This window comes from Pelobates fuscus, chromosome 5 (assembly GCF_036172605.1).
Source record: "Pelobates fuscus isolate aPelFus1 chromosome 5, aPelFus1.pri, whole genome shotgun sequence".
Classification (NCBI taxonomy): Eukaryota; Metazoa; Chordata; class Amphibia; order Anura; family Pelobatidae; genus Pelobates; species Pelobates fuscus.
The window spans coordinates 133240265-133264902 of record NC_086321.1 but is presented as its reverse complement, the minus strand read 5'-3'; the positions used below and the strand labels follow the sequence as shown (position 1 = coordinate 133264902).

Below are 24638 nucleotides of genomic sequence, written 5' to 3'. Positions count from 1 at the left end.
CTGCAATCTATAATGAATGTGGTTGCGAGGCTTATTTTCCTGTTTGGTCGCACCTCCCACGCCTCCACGCTCTGTCAGTTCCTGCATTGGCTTCCAGTTAGATATAGGGCCCAATTTAAAATTCTGGCGCTTGCTTACAAATCCCTACATAATGCTGCTTCAACATACCTATCCTCCCTCATACACAAGTATGTCCCGTCGAGACCCCTGCGCTCAGCCCAAGACCTAGGCCTATCCTCTGCCTGGATCCCCACCTCTGATGCTCGCCTTCAAGACTTCTCCAGGGCTGCACCTATTCTGTGGAACTCCCTTCCTTCCTCAATCAGACTTTAACCCAGCCTCCACTCCTTCAAAAAAATCTTTGAAAACTCACTTCTACATTAAAGCATATCAATTAAACTGTCAGCAGGTTTCTCATCCCCCACCCCATGACTCCTTTCCTGCAACTGTCCAAAATGACCTACCAAGCACTCAATAAACCCTTCTCTAACAAACTATTTAATTCTCCTACTTTAACCCTTTGTGTCACTATACCCCACTTCCTCTAGCATGTAAGCTCATCGAGCAGGGCCCTCAACCCCCTCTGTTCCTGTACGTCCAGTGGTCTGATCTCAATTATGTGTCTATTAGTCCACCCATTGTTCAGCGCTACAGAATTTGTTGGCGCTATATAAATAATAAAATAATAATAAGAAGAAGAATAATGCCGAAAAGTGATTCTTTGCTTTCCTAATGGTCACATTTTGTATAGGGATGGTAACAAAATAGAAACAGAGCTAATCATACGGATAATGAACCCTTTGCATGTCCACAAACATTCACTTATGGACTAATAGAGGATATTTATTAACTGTAAGTAGAAAAGGTCTATTAGCAGTATGGAAACCAGCTTGGTCACTGTGAATGGTAAATTCCAAGGCTGATAAAAGACCTGAATTAATGGTAGTGGAGAGGTCTTTTAGTTGGATGATAAATAGTCATGTCATTCAGAGCAGTCTGTTTCCTATCTCTATGGACCTGACCACTAGAGGGCAAAAGGTCTGTTAGTTAGATGGCAACTAGCCCTATTATTGTGATCAGTGACCATCCCAATGTAATGCCTGGCACCCGGCGTAAAAGCCCATTAGCTGGATGGGAACGAGCTCTTCCATTGTGAGCCGGTATCATGTAAACTTTGGTTACGCTAGAAATCTTACCTATCTTTTGGGAACCTGCATGCACACTGGTTGAAGAGGGCTACTCAGCTTGGTCCAGGAAGGTCAATTTGGATGAGAACTTCCATGGTCACTTTGAGCAGTCTGGTTCACTTTATTATGCATTTGAATATAGAAAGTAATCCAGGCACGCCAGTGAATTCCAAAGTAGAGGCAATTTTTATTGGAACAAGAAACCAAAAAGCAACATTTCGACCCTTAAGGGCCTTTGTCAAGCTTTCTTGTTCCAATAAAAATTGCCTCTACTTTGGAATTCGCTGGAGTGCCTGGATTACTTTCTATATTCAATTTTATATTTGGTACTGGGACTTATCCATTGGAGCACCCTGAATTCCATGACAAAGGATTGAGTGCACTTCCATCACCTACATATACACTTTATTATGCATGACCTGACCACTAGGTGGTAGAAGGTTATTTAGCTGAATAGAAACTTGATTTGTCATGTGCCATCTAACTCCTATCCTTATGCAGGAACCACTAGGAGGCAAAAGGCCATTTAATTGGATGAGCACAAGGGCTTAAATTGTAACCAATGCTACACAGGACCTCTAGGTGGGTGAAAGGTTGCTTATCTGGATGGAAACTAGCTCTGTCGTTCGTCTTAGTCTAGCTCAGGACTTGACCACTAATGGGCAGAAGGTACTGGATGGGAAGTAGTTGTCACTGTGCCCATCAAATTCTCATCCCAATAAAGTACCTCTCCACTCTTAAATTAACACTATAGGCACCATAAACATTATAGCTTTCTTGTACAGCTATCAGTGTATATATATATATATATATATATATATATATATATATATATATATATATATATATATATATATACACACACACACACACACAGAGTATTGCAGTATGCAATGATACGTTTTTTATTAGACTTTGACCTGAGAAAGAGAGAAAAACTCTCAAAAGCATGTCTTAGAAATATTATGTTAGTCCGATAAAAAAGGTATCATTGCATATTGCAATACTCTGGTATTTTGGCATCTTATCTACTGGACTAATACGACTAATCCAATCTACACTATAAATATGTATTTATAAAATATTTTACCAGGAAAGATACATTGAGATTTCTCTTGTTTTCAAGTATGTCCTGGGTCCACAAAATGTTGCATTGATACAATAAAATACAAAAACAATATTAATACACAATATATACAAAATTTAACATAGAACAGGTAGGAAATATATAATCAATCATGACATGTGCATTCTGTTTTGAGGTAGGTAGAGAGGGATCTCTTAAAGGACTTTAGGCTTGGGGAAGATTTTTAAAGTGTGTGGGAGGTCGTTCCACAATTGCGGCGCTCTGTAGGAGAAGGAGGATCGGGCTGCTTTCTTTTTGTATTGAGGTAGACTAAATAAAGTTCTGGTACTGGATCACAGGTTATAGGAGGTGGGAACAGCTGAGGAGAGCATTTTGTTCAGGTAGGGTAGGAGTTTCCTAGAAAATCTCTTAAACTCAAGGCTGGAAAGATGAAGGGTGCGTCTGGATTCCAGCAACAGCCAGTTTAGTTCTTTTAGCATGTCACAATGCTAAATATATATATATATATATATATATATATATATATATATATATATATATATATATATATATATATATACTACTTAGATAACTGTGCCGCCTTTAAAAAAAAAAAGAATATATATATATATATATATATATATATATATATACTACTTAGATAACTGTGCCGCCTTTAAAAAAAAAAAAGAATATATATATATATATATATATATATATATATATATATATATCCTTTAACCCCTTAAGGACACATGACATGTGTGACATGTCATGATTCCCTTTTATTCCAGAAGTTTGGTCCTTAAGGGGTTAAAAGGTCATACAATTTACCTGTAATCCAGCATCAAAACAAACTCTTAGGTGCAATTTAATGACCTTAATGACCTCGTCAAGATTGATGGATTTTGTCAAAATGCTTCTCATAGAAAAGCATTGTGTATGTATGGCGCATGTGCAGCAATCGCTGTGACCCATTAATCTAATGCTTATCCACAAAAAAGCATTAAATAAAATGTACTCAGCCCTGCATGTTGAAGCTGTGTGTAAAATAGATCAATAATTGAATCTGTTTTGGAAGACTATGTGGCTCTGTCTGACAACTACGAGCAGGCAGAACCTACAAAGTGGTAAAAAGTGCCATTTGAATTCTGATAAATAGCACCGTGTTCATTTGAAAGGGTGCATGTGCAGCAGCTATGTCCCAAAATCACTTTTATTTTAATGAAGAGCTTTCTATGCTTATATTGCCCCCATTTAAGTCCATATTTATTGGTTCCTACAAAATGTATGTGTTGCAACAGGGTTTACACTGTATACATTTCAACTTTTGAGACAGAGTCATGTAAGAGTTTGACTGTCCTATTTAGGTAGATGGAGAACTAGCTCTGTCACTGTCAAACACATTCCAGTTGATATGATTATCCAGTCCTCAACTCGCAGGCTACGGTATCGGCCATTTTAGCGGAGACCATGTACATGTGAATTGCTATAACAGTCTCCACTAGCATGGAGTCCATGAGTCTGTTTCAGTAATGACGTCACTTCCACCATTTCATTTCCGGTTCAAGGGCAGCGTGTGTGCCTGTGTGCTCCATGCTGGGAAGGATAGTTTAATATAAGTAAAGGCTGCTGGGTCAGTATGGCACTTTCCAACATATTTAACATCTTATTTAGTAGACTATTATTTGTTGTTGGAAACTCCAAGGCACTCAATTCCTAAACACAGTAGTTAAACACGGCATACTTCGATATAGATCAGCCAAAACTCCATAAAGTGACTGAAATGCGAATTTACCAATATGTATATATATTTATTTTTATACACATCTATGATGTTCACGTTAATACAAGATTTGAGTGAATGGTTTGACAGCTGCCAGTGTGTTTTTATGGTTCTTATTGATAGCAATCAAGTTTTTTTTGCAGATAACTGGAAATGGGCAAATTAAAAAAACGATATAACTGGAAAGCAAGACAGCAGACTCAGACCACAGAAGTCATTTCAGAGGAAACCAAGCAAAATGTGGAAGTTACTATTGAAGGTACGTTTTACCATGAAAACATTCAGGTCTAAATGAGATAAATTATTGTTGTTGTTTTTTTTTTGCTGGGGTGAATATGTGGTTATACTATGCTTAATGGTTTCAAAGCGCACTGTCCAAAAGGTACATTGGCCAAATGTAGATCAGGGGTGCCCAAAAGTTAGATCCCAGATGTTTTAAAACTACAGCTTCCCGGATGCTTTGCCATTGCAAAGGCATGCAAAGCACCATGGGGGTTGTAGTTGTACAACATCTGAGGGTCTCCCTTTTGGGCACCTTTGATAGATCTACAGTGCCCATTGATGCTATTCCTGCTTCTACAGTGGCTAACTGTGTGTGTGTGTGTGTGTGTGTGTGTGTGTGTGTGTGTGTGTATATATATATATATATATATAATTATATAATTTTTTTTTTTTTTTTTTTTTTTTTTTACTTTTGAGTAGTATGGTAATAAGGCTGACAACTCTAGTACTCAACAACTCATTTTTGTGTTTAATCCATCAAGGAATTATAGTGACTGCACAGCCCACAGTTTGTTACTTCAATAACGTGACTATGCACGTTTGTATCTGTAGATGTGTTTTATATGATGCTAATTTTCACTAGCCATGTAAAACACATCTACAGATACAATAATTCAAACTTGGCAAGTGTAACGTGGTATCACCATTGCCTGTCCAGATAATGTCTATGGCCATCAAAAATTACCTAAAACAATAAAGCAGTCACTGGCAGCTTAACCCCTTAAGGACACATGACCTGTGTGACATGTCATGATTCCCTTTTATTCCAGAAGATTGGTCCTTAAGGGGTTAAAGGTCTGTTCAGATTTTAGAAGTATATTATAAGTCACCAACTCTAACCTAACTCAGTACTGCAGCATACTACAAATGCTTTAAATATCTGCTCATATATTTATAAAGGAGGAATATCACCAGTAAGTTTCTCTTTCCACTTCAACAGTAGATTTGTAGGCCCACTAAATAGTGTGTTCTGTGTTTGTGACAAAGTTAATAATGTATTGGTTGCCCAAGTTCACTGTAATTAACTTTTAAATTAGGTCACATTCGGCTGCCTTCGCCATTTCCAGCTGTCGCATTGTAGTGGCAAGTAGCTTTTAACAAGGTTATTCACATTGGACTTGAAAGTTTGGCCTCTTTGATTAAGAATTGTGTCCGTTAATTCAGTACAAGAAAATAGATGCTAATCACACACCATCATTTTATTGCAGGAGTTAAACAACTAAAAGGAGTGGATGAAAGCAATGCTTTAGTTTTACCAGCAAAAAAGGCCAAACGGAAAAAAGTTGGTGACAGTGGTCATGTAAAGAAGCCGCTTAGTCGAAAACAGAAGAAAATACTACAGAAAATTGTGGAGCAAAAAGAAAAGAAAACAAAGGTTTGTAAAATCTAATGTTGTCAATTTCATTATGGTGTGTGCTTTTATTTTAAAGTGTTGTATATTGAAAACATCTCATGAGTGTCTAATCACTAAAGATACATAATGCAGATGAATGTACAGCTATGGAAGTGGTTCAGTTTGGAAATTATATATTTGCTTTTTTTTTTTTTTTTTTTTTTTGCTGAAATAAACTGTATTTTATAACTAAAATATTGCCAAAAAAATAGTTGGGAGAGAAGAAAAAGAGACCAATACAAAATTAACCAGAAAGTAAAATAAATACCGGTAGTTGTGTGTTGTAGGAATTCCTATAATAGTTAGAAAACTGGGTACCCGATAACAGAAGGGAAGTGGATATAACTTCTCTCTCTGGGTGTAGAGGGTAAATGTTTAAACAAAAAAATATTGATTGCAACTCTCCTCCTGTGTAAATTTTCTTCAGATTACGTACATGTTCAAAACCACCAATTTGTATCAAATTAGATAAAACTTTATGATGTTGCTTAATATCCAGCAACTAAAAAACAAATTGCCCAAGTGCATGGACAAAATTAGCAAAAAATATAACGCAAATAACAAGTTTGGTGAATGCAAAAAAGGAAAGAAATGTAAGAAATGTGTCTTATAGATCTGAAACCTATCCAGAACAGCACAGGTATTTGCGCTATAGGATGGTCTTGGTTTTTTATTTTTTTAAACAAGTGTTGAGAAGATATTACACCTTTTACTTGTACCTCAACACTGTACCCTCCTCCTACCCAGTGATAGAGATTCAAATGAGACCCAACAAAGCCCCCCTTCCATTTCTTAATGCATGTGCAGAAAATTGCGTTATTTGTACCCCATGCTATTTATTCAGCACTCTGTGCTATTGGATTGTTGGTGTATGTAACAATATGAGAGGCGAGAGACAATGTGAAAAAGCAGAGAGGCTCCTGCTGGAAAACAAAGGCTCATGGGAATATTTATAGTTGGCACAATTAATTTATTTTATTTTCAAAATCACCTTTACAAGGTTATTTAAAGGACCACTATAGTGCCAGGAAAACATACTCGTTTTCCTGACACTATAGTGCCCTGAGGGTGCCCCCACCCTCAGGGTCCCCCTCCCGCCAGGCTGGATGGAGTGGAAGGGGTTAAACTTACCTCTTTCTCCAGTGCCGGGCGGGGAGCTCTCCTCCTCCTCTCCGCCTCCTCGGCTGAATGCGCATGCGCAGCAGGAGCCGCGCGCGCATTCAGCCGGTCTCATAGGAAAGCATTTACAATGCTTTCCTATGGACGCTGGCGTCTTCTCACTGTGATTTTCACAGTGAGAAGCACGCAAGCCCTCTAGCGGCTGTCAATGAGACAGCCACTAGAGGCTGGCTTAACCCCAATATAAACATAGCAGTTTCTCTGAAACTGCTATGTTTATATAAAAAAAGGGTTAAACCTAGCTGGACCAGGCACCCAGACCACTTCATTAAGCTGTGAGCATTTCAATTGGATATCAGAGAAACAGAACTTAAATCATAGGTGACTTAGAAAATGTTGTACCAGTTTGGCTACTTTGATTTTTCTTTTTAGTGAATAACTCTATTAATGTATTAGTGGAAGGTTTTTGAAAGGTCCCTACTCACATGCACCATTATATTAAGAGTTTGTGAGTCAGGGAGATATGTAATCTGCTGAAACTCAAGTTGAGTGGGTCTCCATTGCACAGATAAAGCTAGTTCTGTAACAGTAAATCATTTGCTGGTGTCAGTTGTCTGTAGTTATATAATGTACCTGTTTAATCCAGTTGGGACCACTGAACATTTCCCTGAGAGTTTGGGTCCTAATACAGGGTTTAAGAACCTCTAGTGCAAGCCATATGGTGTATATCATATTATGAAATAAGTTGGATTTGCTGTGCTGACAAGTATTTATTTTCTTTATTAGCGAGCTGACATTCTCAGTAAACTAAGTGAGGTCCAGGTTTCAGAGAAGGAGCTGAGTTTGTTGTATACAACATCCAAGCTGGGAACAGGAGATCGCTTGTACAGTACTAAACGGTGAGTTTTACTAGCGAGACATTTTCTACCTTTCTTTTTTATTTTCCTTTCTATTTTAGTTTTTGAATGAACTCTCCAGGATAAATCTTGACTTGCAATAGCTGCAGATCTGTTATCTGCAGCTACTGCAAGTTGCCACAGTCTTCTTTTTATTTTCATAACAGACATTATGGGGCTGTCCAATACAGAAGTATGGGCAATTGCCTTCCTCTTGAATTTAACTCCACAGAGCTAAAACTACCTGAAAGTAACAGGACCCGCTGTATAATTGATGCAATGTGTAATAAGGTTCCTTTATAAAAGAGCAGATGTTTATTCAAATCGGCACTTTTATAACATTAAAAAAGACGACACTTTAAAGCGTTCTTGTCATGGTGCACATAACTTATGCTCATTTATACGCGCACAAAATCCCATCTATACATTGTGCTAAACAGAATTTTTAACAAATGTGTGGATGTGGAAAATAAAACTTCCTTTTAAAATGGATTTTACTCAACCTTTCAGTCCTATGTTCAGTAGACTCTATGTTAAGGAATTGACTTGCTAGGAGAGCAGGATTGAGATCTTTCAGGTGATCCTCATGCTTTCCAGCATGGTAACTACAGAGCATGCCATGTGGTTGCTGTGATTATTCCTTAGCCAGTGCATTTTGGGTTTCCTAGAGGAGTATAGGGATTATATGACTGACAACACTCCATTGAGATGTCAGAATGCTGGAAATAAATAAGCATTCCCAAGCAGGGCAAAGCAAAACGGAGTGCGGGTGGTTGTTTTAGCAGTGTAAGACTCACAAAGCTGGAGACATAGTGGCACTGGACTGGGCATGGGCATGGTTCCAACCTGGATACCGGAGATCACTGAAATGGTTTTACTATCTAGGCAGTTTGGTTTTTTGGCCTTCTTCTTTTCACTCAAGTTATTATGATAATTTCAAAGATATGAAGTGGTTATGATATATCAAAATTTTTAATTGATCATATAATTTATCTCCATGGTAAACTATATATTAGTCTTTTGGAAGGGATTTATGTTAAAGTGAATTGGTCATCTCGGGTACACTTGAAACATGAATATTGCAAATGCTTCCATGTATAATTGTTTATTCACTGGTGATTGTTTACTGCAATCTATTTACCAATATGCATATATTATGCTGACTTTTTATTTGACCACTCCTGCCCGAAAGTACTGTTATTAATTATTATTATTTAGACTTTTTTTTAATAATATAATGATATGGGTGTAAAGAAATAACCGCTTTTGCTATAGATAAATATTTGTATTCAATATTTTTCTTGACTTGCTAATATTTACTGTTAAATTATTCTGTATTCCAATTACTATGAACCTGTTAGACTGTCCACAGCAGCTTATTTGCATGTATATACTGAACTAAATTTTTGGCTCTTGTATGTTGGGAACTTCTGAAATTGCACCGTCATTTGTTTTCATTTAGTAGTATTTTAGGAATTATATTTTGGAGGTGTCACCAGCACCATTTTTTCCCTCCTAAATAGGTAATTGCAGTTTGCACTTGATTTCAAATATTTTTTGTATTTTCTATGGAGTGTATGAGTTGTAGGTTTTTCTGAAGGTAGTTCTTTTTGATTTAGGACTCTTGATGACAGTAGCCCTGGATGTGGTCGGATCAGCAGCATTAGTGGTGTCAACAAAAGATCTAGACTGACATCAGAGGCAGAAGATGATGAACAAGAATTGGAGACTTCAGAGTCGTCTGTCAGCTCTGGTGAAGAAGAGGACAATGACTCTGAGGATGGAAATGATGTTGAAGAGGGTAGTACTACAGAAAAGCCTAATACCTCAAGTACTTTGAAGAACATTAATACAGAGCCTAAGCAAATGGAAACTAAAAGTTTGAGCATGCCAAAGCCTTCTGAACCACCTTCCTCAACTCCAGCAATATTCATCCCTGTAGACAGAACTTCTGAAATTCAGGTTTGTTTTCATTCTCTGATTGAATTGCATATATGATCTAGTTGTAGTCTTCAAATAATGGCCACATTTTGAGGCGAGATTCCCATGCGGACAGAGAATTATCTTTAATTCTCGAACAATGTGTGTTTGATCTTAAATCAGTAATCAATCAAATCTCCCTCAGTTATTTTACTTCAAAATTAGAAACAGATGAAGATGCGAATACAACACAGTCATTGGTGTATACTTTTCAAATGTGAATCAGAGGAGCAAAAAAAAGGACATGTATCCTGCACATACAGATTCCTACCACCATGACAACTTCTAAAAGCAGAAGTGGTCATGGCAGTTGTAGTACCCTTTTAACAGCAAGCCGTGTTTATGGTTAATTCTGGACTGCATACTTGTCCTCCTCTTTTCTTCCTTTAAACCTGTTGACAGCTGTGACACTACCTGGGTTTGTATCTATACGTAACCTGCTCTATGGAATATCTAGCTTCTGAGAAGTGATCTAAACATGTTCTCCTAAATTCGCTTTAGAAACCGACAATGACAATTTGGAACATTGTAGTTAAAGCGCTAACTAACTGATTGAAACAAAGTAGTACTTTTTATGTATACCTTTGAACTGGAGCACATTGCTCATTTAGAACTTGGTAAAAAAAAACTAGTTTTTATACAGAGGTCCATTTTAACATCTGAAAAGAATGGAAATACAGGAGATGACCATGACAACAAGCTAGCATGAGAAATACAATCAATGTCAGGGCAAAAGGAAAATTTAAAAGGACCACAAGTAGGCATATGTAATTCTATTCTTGGCTTTGGGAGTTATGGAGGGAAGAACTGATATAGGCAATCAGTTGTTATATCTATTTGCAAATACATTTTAAAATAGGAAATTGCTATGATATTTTCTTGAGGGACTGCAAAACAATGCAGTTTTAGCCAGTGTTAACCAATAGATGGCAGTATGCATAAACACTAGTTTCTGTCTCAACATTTTACTAGTTTCTCAACATCCAAAATGCTTCATTACCTGCAATTTGGTTTAGCAATACATCAGGGTACATCAGGGTACAACATCTTCTCGGCTTTAGGAATATTGCCTATCTGCTTATTTTTGAGTGCTTTCTTTATTTGCTGAGGTGTGGAGTTGCTAAAACTGTAAGGCTCACATTCTGATTTATAATATAAAATGGTGTATCTCTTTGGCATTTGTTTTATTGAAAATAAAATAATCGAAGGACTTCTCCTTTCCATATAATGAAATATAGATAAACAGGAGTTTATTGGGATCATGTTGATGGTCCACGGCAGGTCCTCCTCTTGCAAAAACAGCTTGAAATTGAAGTAACAGTTTCTTATTTGTCGGATGAAAAAAAGTTTGCCTTTTTCATGGATCTGTGACTTAATAATTTGTGTTTTTTTATATAATTCTTTATTTTTGTGTGCACATGTTTTTTTTTTTTTTTTTTTAATTCTTTATTTTTGTTGTGCATGTTTTAACAACTCGCGTGTGTTGCCACATCAGCAGTTACACGCAAAATCAAACATTTTCAAACATGGCAAGTAATATTTCTGCACATTTTTATAGATCTTATAATACCGAAGTGATATGCAAAGTGTGGGTCTGTTAGTATATGGCTCCGAAACATGGTCGATCTATTTGTGTTAACACTAGGAGGAGCAGGTAATAGTCGCTTAACGGCTAGGACATTGCAAAATATTAGATCTGAAACTGTTAGAGAGTAGTCACACATTTTTTGAACTATATTTGATCTATCTATTGTGCACATGTTTTACATAGCATCTTTCAATGCCCCAACAGCACTAATCAGGCAGTTAATTAGACATTTCCAAGTTACAAGGCATTCGAGTATTCTGCACATTTTTGTTTTGTTAAGCACGGTAGATTACAAGCTAAGTGAAGCTACAGTTAGTTAACAGTAGGTACACTATGCAGATGGCATTCAGAGAGATATTGCCGCTGAGGTCTGACAGATAAGCCTAAACTTAGTGTGGAAAAAAATAAAATAAAGATAACACATGGAATTCCTACTTAGCATTGATCTGATAAGCAATGTATAGCGCTGTCGAAAATCTAGACCTAGATGGAAGAAAGACAGTGTTATTTATGAGGAGTGATAGCAGGTCATAGAAGGTAAAGACAGGAGGCTTATGCTGCATAGATGGTATTATTTGTGCTAAACAGTCAGGATCAATTGTCCGCCGAGTTACCGCTCCGTACCATTACACTGCTTGTAAGTGATAGTCCCCTCACCCCTGCACTTCTCTATGCAAAATGTATACTGTATGTCTGGCTGACATGTAGCTGACCAAGAGAGAGCAGGGGGTTGACAGTCCTTAGCTGGAGTGATGAATGCTTGCTTGTGTAGGTATGTGTCGGCAGTTACAGGTGGGGTGTTGCTGTTGATTCTGTGCGGAATCGTTCATGAGTCAGATTGAGTAAAAGGCTGCAATCAGAAATGCTAAGTGTTAGGCTCCTCTGAGTTCTCACCAGAGGGATCATGCTGTCTTCTGCATCGTGTTGCTGAGCTGCTTATGCAGTAGGCTTGCTGTGTCTCGTGGCTCACCCTTCTCCAGCCTGATGTTGCTGTGAACGGAGGCTTGATTAGAGGGCTGGTCTGATATGCTCCACTCCGCCAGCCCCAGGCTCTGCTTGAGCGACCGCTCGTGCCTTCGGTTCCGGTTCCAGTTCTGGCCGGTAACGGGATGCCTGGCTGATGGTGTGTGCCTGGGGCTGCGGTTCGAGGAGCGTCCTCAGAGGGCTCAAGGCCCAGGAAGGCTGTTGCGGAGACCATGTCCAGATCCTGGGTATGCGAGTCAGGTAGGCTGGGAGTTTTCCGTGGTTTGTGGCAAGGCTCTGCTGCTGTGTTCCCTTGTAGTGAGGAGACAGGACTCGGGTACTCTTGTTGCACGCCGGCGTGTGCCTTTAGGTCACCATGTTGCAGGCCTTGTACACGCGCTCAGGCATCCTATCGTGCCGCCTGAGCTCCCTCCAGTGGGGGCCAGGATGACCCCGGCCCAAGGGGGGGACTGGGGCCTGTGAGTCGCGCTGCAGGGTTGTGGCATGGCGACCAGGCTTTTGAGTAGGGCAGCGGCCGTCTGCCCCGCGTCTTCCGCAGGTAGGCCGCAGGCTCCGAAGTCTCATACCTCTGGGGCCCCGAAACTCCCGATCTCGGAGTCTGCTGTGGTGCCAGCCCTCTCCTGCACGCTTATGTGGGCTATTCCTCCCAGTTTTCGGCGGCATGCCCATGCTTTTTATCAGTTGGAGGTAAAATTAGTTGGAGCCTCAGGCCATGCGACCAGTCAGCATGGCGGTCAGGCCCCGCCCCCCAACTTGTGTTTTTTGTTTTTCTTTTCTTGTAGAGATGCTTAATAGGCACAAATTACATCTATTTGTATAAACTGAAATAAAAAAAATGTGTTGAGTCCCATCCCCTCAATTGTTCTACAAATGGGAGCTAGTTACTTTAATTTCAAACTGCTGCCTTGACTGAACTTTAAGGAGTATTGCAAAATCACTACCCAATTGAGATTTTGCTTAAATCTTTCATGTATTGACCAATTAAGATTTTTTTTAAATTTATTTATTGACCTCTAGGAGGCCAGATTAAAACTGCCAATCCTGGCTGAAGAGCAGGTGATCATGGAAGCCATTAAAGAGAACCCAGTTGTGGTTTTATGTGGAGAGACTGGCAGTGGGAAAACTACTCAGGTTCCACAGTTTCTGTATGAGGCTGGCTATGGAAGGTAGGTCAGGGAGGTACTGTAATAAATAACAGCTTTTATGTATCACTGAAACACCGTATACGATTGCTCTAACCTCTTCAGCTCCTTAAATCTATAGTTTGCACAAATGTTTCTGTGAAATTATGTTTGTAAAATGACTTCTTTATTTAGAATATATTTTACCAGGAAGGATACATAGAGATTTCTCACGTTTTCAAGTATCGTTACAGTAGGGTACAATATAACTAGAAATGGTAAAACAAGATTAATACACAACATGTTATTAGCCCCTCTCACTTGTTTAATACTATTTTTAAAATTGAAGTTTATCATTTGTCAGCAGAATTAAGTTGCCAATTTGAATGAAAGATGAGTAACTATTAGAAAACTGTGTGTTTCAATCCAGAGAACACAACTCCACACAATTGCATTAGAAAAATGGGCTTTTGGAATTGGTTGTTTTCATAATAATGCAGTCAACCAATCTGTGACTAACCATGAACTAAACTACTTATCACTCCTGGTTGATGTGATGATTGATGTAATCTTCTATATTTTAAATAAATATAATTTTTTTTCGTTTTGTTCTTAGTGACAATGACCTTATTGGTATCACTGAACCACGTCGTGTGGCTGCAGTTGCTATGTCACAGAGAGTGGCACTTGAAATGAATCTGTCTCACAGGTAGATATTCACCCTATAATCTCTGTTGCAAACTAATAACCTTTGTAATGATCAATAGAAAGTGACTTAACCTACAGTACCACAGGCATGTTTCCTTTATGTGTTTATAGACTATGGCAGATTAAAATTGTCATTAGAGGAGTTGACATAACACCTTTGTTTTCTTGTCCCTCACCTCTTCTTTTTTTTTTTTTTTTTTCTTCTTTCTGTCTTCTTCATTAATTTTGGTTATCGTTCCCCCTATTATTTTACCCTTTTACCCCTCCCTCCCAGCAAGTAGCTGACAATTCAATTACAATCCCATGAACTCTGGTTGTATCCATAAAGTATTGCTTGTGGAATATTCTTAGTTGTTATATAGAATGTGTGCTGAGTTACTTCTTGACTTGGTGGGAACTCTGTGTAGAAGCTGCACAGCCTGAGAATATGCAGTAAATGAAGGAACTTCATATGTCAGGTTTGTTATTTTTTTTATGCTACATTAAAAAGTTTTCCACAAGGAAGATTGCAGGACCGTCTTAGTGACATTACTCTGGTAGAACACTTTAAACATCTCTCAATAACTTACTCATACATTCAGATGGATAGTCACTTATTGGGTTCTCACTGATTAATGCCTAAAATAAAATGATTGTTGGTAACCTTTGATTCCATGTTTCCCAGGGTTGTCTCCTACCAAATTCGATATGAAGGCAACATTTCTGATGAAACAAAATTAAAGTTCATGACAGACGGTGTGTTGCTGAAGGAAATTCAGAAGGTATGGTTTACTGTTTTATAGTGACGTGAACGGAGAGAAAAAAAAGCAATACAATGCCATGTTGGTATGCAAAAAGGATCTTAACCAAGTTACCTGGTCTGTTTTATAAAACCTATTAGCAGATACACAAGAGCACAACGGTATGATGTGAGAAGCACTCGGTTGTATCGAGTAATGTTTCTGTGTACTGAGGGATATGTACGGACTTTAAACATTCATTTGGGGGGGGTGATGGGGGGGCATGTCACTGAAACATGCTATGTTTGCTTTCTCTGTATGAGTTTTATTGCATGTAAGATAATATAAGGCATTTGAAAAATTAATCAGATTCCCTCTGTTTCTCCAGATTGCTTATTCTCTGTGTGGTTACATTCATTATTTATTTAGCTGATAAATTGCATGCTTACAGAAGCAAATATTTAGCAAAATACCACAAGACTCGAGAAGCAGAGAACAGCTGAGGTTTTGTTTAAAAAATTATAAATCCATAAATAAACTGTATTAACTTTGTATCGGTCTTATATTAAAGGGACCCAAGAGGCACCCAGAACACTTCAGCTCATTGAAGTGGTCTGCGTATAGTGTCATTATTGCATTTAGGGATGCAATGTTAAACATTGCAGTTCCAGAGAAAATGCAATATTTCCATTACAGCACTAAGTCTTCCTCCAGTGGCTGTTTAGTACAGGGAGATGTAGTGCCAGTTAAGATAGAGTAAAACAGTGAAGAATTGTAAACACCAATCCAAGTGAAAGTGTATCCAAAAGTAATCAGGCAGAACACACCTTAAAATAAAAATACTCACAAATAGACTTATGGTAAACTTTCCATAGTGTGGCCAATGGTGTGTGATAACATTAGCAACCTGTTTAAAAATGTCTTATGAAATCCTCTTTCAAACTTACACAACAGGGGATTGTATAACTAATCATCGTGTTTTTTAAAGCTATAATTTTAACCAGGATAGAGCGGTGATTATATATCCAAGTGTCCCTGCAGATACCTTCATGTATTGCCGCTAGGCTCAACTTGCTGCAGCTGTGTAATCAAACAATGACCAAGGGTACTCACATAATGCTTTGGGATCACATTAATACTCGGTCCTCAGTTGCTGGGAGCAGTTTCTCCAGTGGCCTATCAAATATCAGCTTCTCCAGCCTCTAACAGTCGGCCTGGGACAAGAAACAGTAAAAATGAAAGTGTCACAAAGTGGAATAAACAAACCGTCCCAACTCATGTTTCAGTGCAATCTTGTGCACTTTTGTCAGGGAATTTTCGAAAGGGGATTTTATAGGACAAGTTATAAACTTGTAGCTATTGATATCACACACCAATGTGGGACATTTCAGGCTTAACTTGTGGTATTTTATAAGAATTTTCCAGGGCTACATCCTACAGCTTTGTTTCAAGGGCTACTCTTACCCAAGATAACAGACTTTTATAGTCCAAGTAGCTTTTCTGTTCCATTAGCATTTTCTTTTTTTTGTTTTGTCATATTTATAAAAGTCAAATGGGAATTTAGCAAGCATCATAATTATAACGTCTACTGTAACCCCTTAAATAAAACACTAAATACTCATAATGAGTGTAAGAGCACATAAATATAGGAATTCCATTCTTTTTGTGTATTTTTTTTTTATTTATTTGCATTTGCTGAATTAATTTTATTTGGAATATCTTTTCTTCACAGGATTTCTTGCTTCAAAAGTATAAAGTAATCATTATTGATGAAGCCCATGAAAGAAGCGTGTACACGGACATTCTAATTGGACTGCTTTCTCGTATTGTCCCTCTTCGGAAAAAGGTTACTGACATTGATGTTGAACCTGAATATCATGTGATGTACATTGCCATTTAGGATCGCTGAAAGGTTTACGGTGCCCGTGCACCCCCTGATTTTAAGGAGTCGTATTATTTTAGAATGATTTATTTTTAACCTGGTGTCCGCCAGCTCTGCTCCCTGTCTCCATTACTGAGGGCAGAGAGCCAGAAACTCCTGAGCAGGAGTTGGCTCTCCCGAGGGTTAGTTCATTGGCTGAGAGCATCAGCCACTGCAGAGTTTAACTCCGAAAACCTCTGTCCCAAGTAACCCTGCGGATCCTAGGTAAAAATTTAAACTGTTCTAAAACAGTTTAACTCCTCACAATGGGGGGTCGCTATGTCATTCCTGACTCCATAACCACTACTGCTGGCTGTTGTGGTTATGGTGCTTACAGTGTTCATTTAAAGCGGTACTGTCATCCCTCGCAAAATGAGTATTTCATAAATATAGAATGTTTATGAAATACTCAAATTAGCTGTGTTGGAATTTAACAAAAATTTCAACCTAATCAAGATCTAATCTGAGACAAAGTAGGGATTAGTCCTACAAATTGAAACAAAATAAGGATTATTGTAAATAGTATTCGCAGGTGATCAGTTGTGGATATTTCTAAATGTGTAGTGAAGATTTCAGTGTTCTAATAAAACTTCATTTAGTTAATCGTGTTGAGATGTCCCTAAGATTGTCTTTTAGTATACATACAGCACAAATAACAAAGTACCTATAACCTCTATCTGCAGTTAGAATTTCATTTTGTTTCTACTGTGCCATTACACTTGGATGAATAATGCTTAGCGTATATTACTTAGCTATAGCTACAATTACTTTTCTTACCTGAGACTTGGTCCATGCAGCTACCTACTCGGCTCCCGTTTTCTCTTCCTTCTAATACAACTCCTCATCCTATCCAATGCTTCTTGTGGACGAGAAAGGTATGCACGTCAATTGCCTACGCAGACAATGAAATCCTTTTCGTAGAGAAGCATTGAATCCAATACTTTTCTGAGAAGCATCAGGACATTTGATGCTCCAGTGTCAATCATTGAATGCCAAAAACCATCTAGTGGCTATCAGTGCAATAGCAAAAAATACCCAAACCAATGTATTTTAATAAAGCAGTCGTGCGTTATGCCCCTGCAATGTAAAACATTGGTAATGTTTTACATTGCAGGAGCATAACGCACGACTGCTTCATTGAGATACGTTGGTCTGGGTGTCTTTTTTTTAATATGTATGTACTTCTCTTAAAATATTTATACTCTGTGGAGTAAACTGGTTTTAACATAATTATGAATAAAAGTTCCATGTTAAAAATATTTGTCAAAACCACTTTTTGCAACACTATAGCTTTTGTGTGAAAAAACGTGTATATATCACATTAAATAATATTCTTTTTGGTAAGTATTTCCTTAGGACTTTTTTTTTTCCCTTCCCTCCAAATTGCAACATGAGAAGCTATGCAAAATCCTTATATGTATTCATTTGTTTTCACAGAAAGGGAAGCCATTGAAATTGATTATTATGTCTGCTACACTGCGTATTGAGGATTTTACAGAAAACAAGCGACTTTTCCCTGCCCCCCCTCCTGTGATCAAGGTAACTATTCCATATTCAACTCACTAACCGTATAATTATTTGGGCATCGTGATTATCCCAACTGGAAGCTTACCAAGCTGATTTGGTGGGGAGGAGGATCTGGAATTAATCTTAGATATGGAAGAGAAATTACGTGGAAAGGATTGCAACACATAATATCTTCCTTCTTTCGTTTGGTCCTGCAGAGCATTCTGAAGGAGAAACACTATTGCTGTATGCTTTATATATTCTAAACTTAAATATTGTGGAAGCAATGTAAGAAATAATAAATGGATTCTCTATTATTTTGCTATTTTATGTGGCTCAGTAGGTATCACTTAGAAATGGTTTGTTTGTTTTTCTACGCATCTCTATTTTCGTGGTTTTAAATTGGATTGCTCCCCTGTTTTCATTCAATTTTAATAACAGATGGGAAACATTGCCTTCCATTTGTGTTCTAAACCTAGGATAGTTTAAAAAACAAAAAAAGCTAACAAACCAGTTCTCATTGCAGTGAGTGACCTTCAAAGAAATATGCACAACAAGCATGTATTATTGGATAACTTAAATATGCTGTATGAAGTGCATTTGCATCTCTGCCCATGTTACTCATGTATTTATGGATGTAAAGGAGGACCATGGGGGCTTCATTGATAAGCTGCTAGCTGGTCCTCTGACTCTACATTTTGGTGAATACCTGTTTGCATACCTTCATTTTTGGAAGAAGGTGTTTTATGTCACTAGGCCCCTCAATGGAGGTTTACACCTTAAAAGCTTTTCTTTGGTGTTGACTTCTAGACAACAGCAAGGTATTTGTTGTTTTCCAATCTTATTTCTTTATTTCACTTGGGATACTTGGCATTCAAATAAAAATTACAGGGTCTGTAAACATCATTTGTCTCTAAGAGGTTAATAATTACCCTATGGTCTCTGCTTACTCTAAGCAGAACCAAGAAAAAATCCCTGCACCATCTTCTAATTGCATCTATGACTTACACATTGTCCTAGATTATTTGGGTCCATTCCCCCAACTTATTTTCCTTCTCAAGTTGCCCTTGTCTTCTCCCCTTTTGGTTTTTGCTGTTCCCAATTCTGCCAACCTTATTTTACCCTTCTTGTCTCCTACATAGCCCCATGTGTGTCTGAGGTATTGTCTCATTAATGAATGTTTGCTTTTATACCTGCATTGTCATATTTTTGCAGTATGCCTTTTTAGCCATTAATAAGTCTAAAAGGAATTCTGAATATTGACTTACCTGTCATTATCCTCAGAATAATATTATGAGTCAGGCTATTATCTCATATACAGTATTGCAAGCATATCAAATGTATCTTTCCCCTTCCCCCCACCCCCCACACCCAGATGATATTTTCAGTTGCCAAAAAGCAAGAAGCAAATTTCTACTGAATAGTAAGGAGGTTCTAATTATATCTTGTGTTTCTTCCAGGTGGACTCTAGGCAGTTTTCAGTTACAGTGCATTTTAACAAGCGCACCCCACTGGACGACTATGCTGGGGAGTGTTTCAGAAAAGTCTGTAAGATCCACCGGATGCTTCCTCCAGGTAAAGACTTTTCTGATTTTAAATAGTTTTAGTCTGGCCTACTTTGTCATAAACAATTGATAAGTGGTGTTTTTTCCCCTTAGGTGGCATCTTGGTTTTTCTAACCGGGCAGGCAGAGGTCCACTCTCTGTGTAGAAGGTTGAGGAAAAACTTTCCGTACAGTGGGAAAAAACTCCCAGAAGGTAAGACTGTAAGAAGTTTAACTATTTTTCTCTCTGGGTTATTTTTTTCTTTTTTGTTGCAGGCTCTCTGTATGCAGCATGCTCATGTCCATTTTGTATGCATCTAATCTGTATTTATAGCACTTGAGCCTGTAAAATCCTTCGTACACCCACTTGGTACTGTTTGGTCCTGCTTACACATAGCTGAGTGATGTAACTGCTTCTTTGTTAGCTGTTACTTTCTTTTCATGTTAATATGGAGAAATGTTTATTACACCACGTTACCTTTTAAAAGTGATTTGGTGGCAATATTTACAGCTATAGTTAATGTAGTCTTCAGAAGTTAGCCCTGTACAACTGTATAGTGGGATGTTGCTGCTAAGATTGATTGTGTTGACCAAATAACCACCAATATTGTTTTTTTCCTTTTCCTGTCACTAAAGGAGCTGGACACTTCTTGTTTCATTGTGGCTTCTGTTAAAATTTTAATTAGGTTTACTGATTTCCTCTAACAATGCTTAAATAATTATCCTGCATGAATGGCTCTGATGGGGAACCTCTGGGCATCATAACAACTTTATTGGAATGTTCCCTGGCGCACTGGCTTACCTTTAGGGGTTAAATCGTTAATGAATGGTGTAATCCCTAAGTGTTGAATCCAGTGCCATTTAGCTCTGTCCCTCTTCTTCCACATGTTGTCCAAAGTTTAAATCAGGAAGCCTTGGATAGGGGTGCTGCAGATTGGCTTAGAGTGTCAGCTCTCTCTGTCAGACAATCATTGGGTCTCTATTCACAAAAATGTGGACCATCACGAGAGAGCGATGGCTGTCTGGTGACATTGTGGGACGAAGAACAGGCAGCAGCACCAGAGAGTCTTGGCACAGTTCCAGTTGGGGTAGTGCCCTCTGAACTAAATGGGCACTATAGTGTTACAAATACATATTTGTATTCCTAACAATTTAATGTCCTTTTGATGAAGATGTGTGATGTATTTGTTTGCACTTTATGCAGTTATCTGAACTTGAATGCTGATGACTTGGTAAGCACCATTTATATATGTATGGTATTTATATCTGTAATATGCTTAGTGCACAGACGTTCTATGCTATTTGCCCCTTCTTCTTCATTGCTATGTACTTTACTTATAGTAACTTCAGTTAGAATGTGACTAAATGGTTGGTTGGTTATTTTTTCCTTCCTTGCAGAAGAGGAAGAAGACTCACAAGAAGCAATGAAAAAAACTAAGAAATCTAAACAAAAAAAGCGTATGGTAAGCTGTTTTTGTGGCTTCCAACAGGTTTGATTTACTGTTGCGTTAAGAATTATTTATACATAGAAATTTCTGGGCACATTTACAAATGTGGTGCAGTCACAGGGATTGTTCCATTGGCTTCTTCTTTGATCACATAATTTCTTTGTTTATAGATATTTGCCTCATGTGCAGGTCCGGATTAACATAGGGGCTGATGGAGCTGCAGCTCTATGGGAATAGGCCCATTGATTAAAAAAAAAAAAAAAAAAATATATATATATATATATATATATATATATATATATATATTATAATAACTCAAGAAAGACGTAGGGAAACAAAACTGGTGTGGACTGGCTGACTTTGTGCGCTATGCATATGTTCTGGCTGCTGCAGTCTCTCTCTTCTGCAGCGAATAAATGGTTAATTAACCATTTGCTTGCTTACCTTAATCCAGCGCCGGGTTCCCTCGGCGCTGGTGACCTCTCCTCATCCATCGACGTCCGCTACCGAGTGGAGCCAAATGCGCGGCCAGAAGCGCACACATTCTAACCCACCCATAGGAAAGCATCACTAAATGCTTTCCTATTGGGATCTTTTTTGACGCTGGAGGTCCGTGAGGACGTGCGATTTACTCTGTGTAAATCGCGGAAGCGTCTCTAGTGGCTGTCAGGGAGGCTGGATTAACCCTGTAGTGTAAACATAGCACTTTCTCTGAAACTGCTATGTTTTCAGCTGCAGGGTTAAAACTAGGGGACATGGCACACAGACCACTTCATTGAGCTGAAGTGGTCTGGGTGCCTATAGTGGTCCTTTAAGGTTTTAAGTAGATGTTTTTTGACCTGCTTGTGAGGCTTCACAACCTCTTCTGTTATTTGCATATGGGCTTGGGTAAGCACAAGTTGATACCTGCATTGTTGTCGATGTCCACCTGTTCAGTCCTTGTAGTCTCAAATATTTTAATTAATTGAGTTCCCAGAACTGTGGATGATAGTCTCTTTTGAATCGCTCTCTTTATCATGTCAAGCCTACAAAACCATCAAAGAAGTCTATTTTCCCATAATCATAACTGGTCATAACCAGGCTTTGAAAGGCTTCCCCTTTCCTTTAATCTTTATACTCCCCAACACGAGGTATGTCTTTCCAATAAAAAAACATATGGTTATTATTCTGTCCTCTCTAAACTTTATTCACATTTACTGAGCCATCGTACATCTTTGGTCAAGAGGATTGATTAAAGTCACAGTAGGACGCTGACTTAAACGCGTATTAAGAGGCTACTGGAACCCATGCCGATGTTGCTTAACCACACACAGATGCCGGTACCGCGCTCCAAAAAATCTCTAATAAGGCACTTCCTCAATGCCGCCAAGAGCCTGATCCCCGCCAGATGGAAGTCGACAGACGTCCCAACGATAGCACAATGGATAGACAAGGTGGACGAAACATACACGATGGAGACCCTCACGGCCGAGCTACGGGGGACTCAGGAGCGCTGCACCCGCCTGTGGACCCCTGTGATCATCTACATGGCTGACCGGAGGCGGGGCGCGCCGGCGCGGTCCCGCCAGGGGCCTGGGAGAGGAGCTGGGGACGGATAATGGGAAATCACGAGATACCGGGACGCAGGACCCTCTCCCCCCCCCCTTTTCTTTCCTCCCCCCCCCCACCCCCCCCCCATCCCTTTTCCTTTCCCCACCCTTGCCGCGCACTAACGCCCAATGAGACCCGACTGACTCCCCCAACCAACAGGACCCGGAACGTACGCTAAGGGCCCCCCACCTACTTAAGTACTTCAGACTAACCCCACACGACCTAAGCAAGGCCATGAAAGGGACCGACGGAGCCACGCACACAGCACAGCAGACCCGGGCCCCTTAGGTGGTCTCCAGCAGGGGGGAGACTGAGCTGGGAGAGACGCACTCGCTGTAAACGGCTAGACAACCGGACTGAAGGGAGCATTCCCCACACACTCCACCCCCACAGGGCGGTGGGGGGCCCCCGGGGAGCAGGGGGATTCCACGACACAGTCGGGCTCTATCACCAGACAGGCCCCGGAAGAGACCAGAAGGCCCCGCCATAGTACCGATTGGATCACCCAGGGGGGTGGCCTGCACACGGACCCCCTACCCCCGACCAAGACCTAGGCGACGCAGACAGCTTAAGGGTGGCTCTATCCACCCAGGACAGCACTGGGACGCTACAACGTCCAATCCCACGACAAAGACGATGAGACATAACACTCATCCACCTGATTGACGAGGCCGAGACCCTAGGGGAGGGACACCCGACAAGACAATTCTTCATCTATTACCCCACTCCCCCCCCCCCCTCCCCCCCTAGAGGAAGGGGCACGACCCACACCTCGAACCGAGGAACCCCGACCCAACCGCACGGTGAGCTGCTCCCTCAACCAACCACCACCCACACCTGGCCCTCCCCCGCCCAAGACCCGAGACCATGGGACGGGGGTGAGGGACAGAGGGAGGGGATTGGGAGTTAGGGCACCCCTGCTTGTCCTCCAGAGGCCGACTCCACCAACCCACACAGACTCAAACGTCAGCGGAGCCCCAACAGTAGGACCGTAACACAGCTGAGGGAGCGAAAAAGGGAAAGGGTGTGCCAGTCGAGGTCATTGGCGAAACATTGTTATGATGAAAAATGTTTGTATTGTTACCTTCAGACAACAAAAAACTAAACTAAATAAATAAAGAATGTCAAAAAAAAAAAAAAAAAAGAGGCTACTGGAGCACTAATTCTCTTTTTCCTTCTCTGTTTTTAACAATACCATCAATATATTCACCCTGTGTTCTACTTTAACACTCTCTCTTCCTCGTCATCAGCTCTACCAAAGCCCAAAAAATCAGGTGCAGATAAAAAAAAATACATGGTGATGTCTTAGAGTAGAACAATCAAAGACTGTTTGGTTTACATTGCTGCCTACAGCCACCTCTAGTGGCTTCGGTCTGACAAAGATTAAAGTCGCTAAACTCTCCCCATAGAGATACAGTTAATGCTTCTCTATAAGGAGATATAAGGAGATTCAAGGTTGATGATTTTTATTTATTTTTTTTAAATGCAACTCACTAGTGAGTAGAACTCTATAATGTTGGGGATGTGTGTGTTTCATTAATTAAAGTTAATTTAAATTGTGTCTGCAGAGATAACATGGTGGGGTTTTTTTTGTTTGATTTTTTTTTTTTTTTCCTACTGCAAAAATGTTGAAAATTAAATATACAATGTTGAATCATTCCCCGTCTAAGTATTTCAAATGCTATATAACAATCGGTTCTGATATACCTGCTAAAACTAATCTGAAAAGTTATTGTTCTAAATATGAAATCCTCATCTGGTTGCACAAATAAAGATTTTAACAGCCAGCAAGAGTGAGGCT

General features: G+C 39.3%; 1 protein-coding gene across 1 annotated transcript in view; it reads left to right on the top strand.

The window, feature by feature from the left end:
* Positions 1–3822: 3822 nt before the first annotated feature.
* Positions 3823–24638, top strand: part of DHX37 (DEAH-box helicase 37) — a 37987-nt gene continuing 17171 nt past the window's right edge. Inside the window, exons 1-13 of the mRNA XM_063454330.1 lie at positions 3823–3889; positions 4183–4298; positions 5530–5696; positions 7620–7732; positions 9349–9691; positions 13299–13447; positions 14019–14111; positions 14775–14871; positions 16562–16675; positions 18188–18289; positions 19717–19831; positions 19915–20013; positions 21198–21262. Of these exons, the coding sequence (XP_063310400.1) occupies positions 4193–4298; positions 5530–5696; positions 7620–7732; positions 9349–9691; positions 13299–13447; positions 14019–14111; positions 14775–14871; positions 16562–16675; positions 18188–18289; positions 19717–19831; positions 19915–20013; positions 21198–21262 (1563 nt within the window). The 5' untranslated portion in view covers positions 3823–3889; positions 4183–4192. The remainder of the gene's footprint in view (positions 3890–4182; positions 4299–5529; positions 5697–7619; positions 7733–9348; positions 9692–13298; positions 13448–14018; positions 14112–14774; positions 14872–16561; positions 16676–18187; positions 18290–19716; positions 19832–19914; positions 20014–21197; positions 21263–24638) is intronic.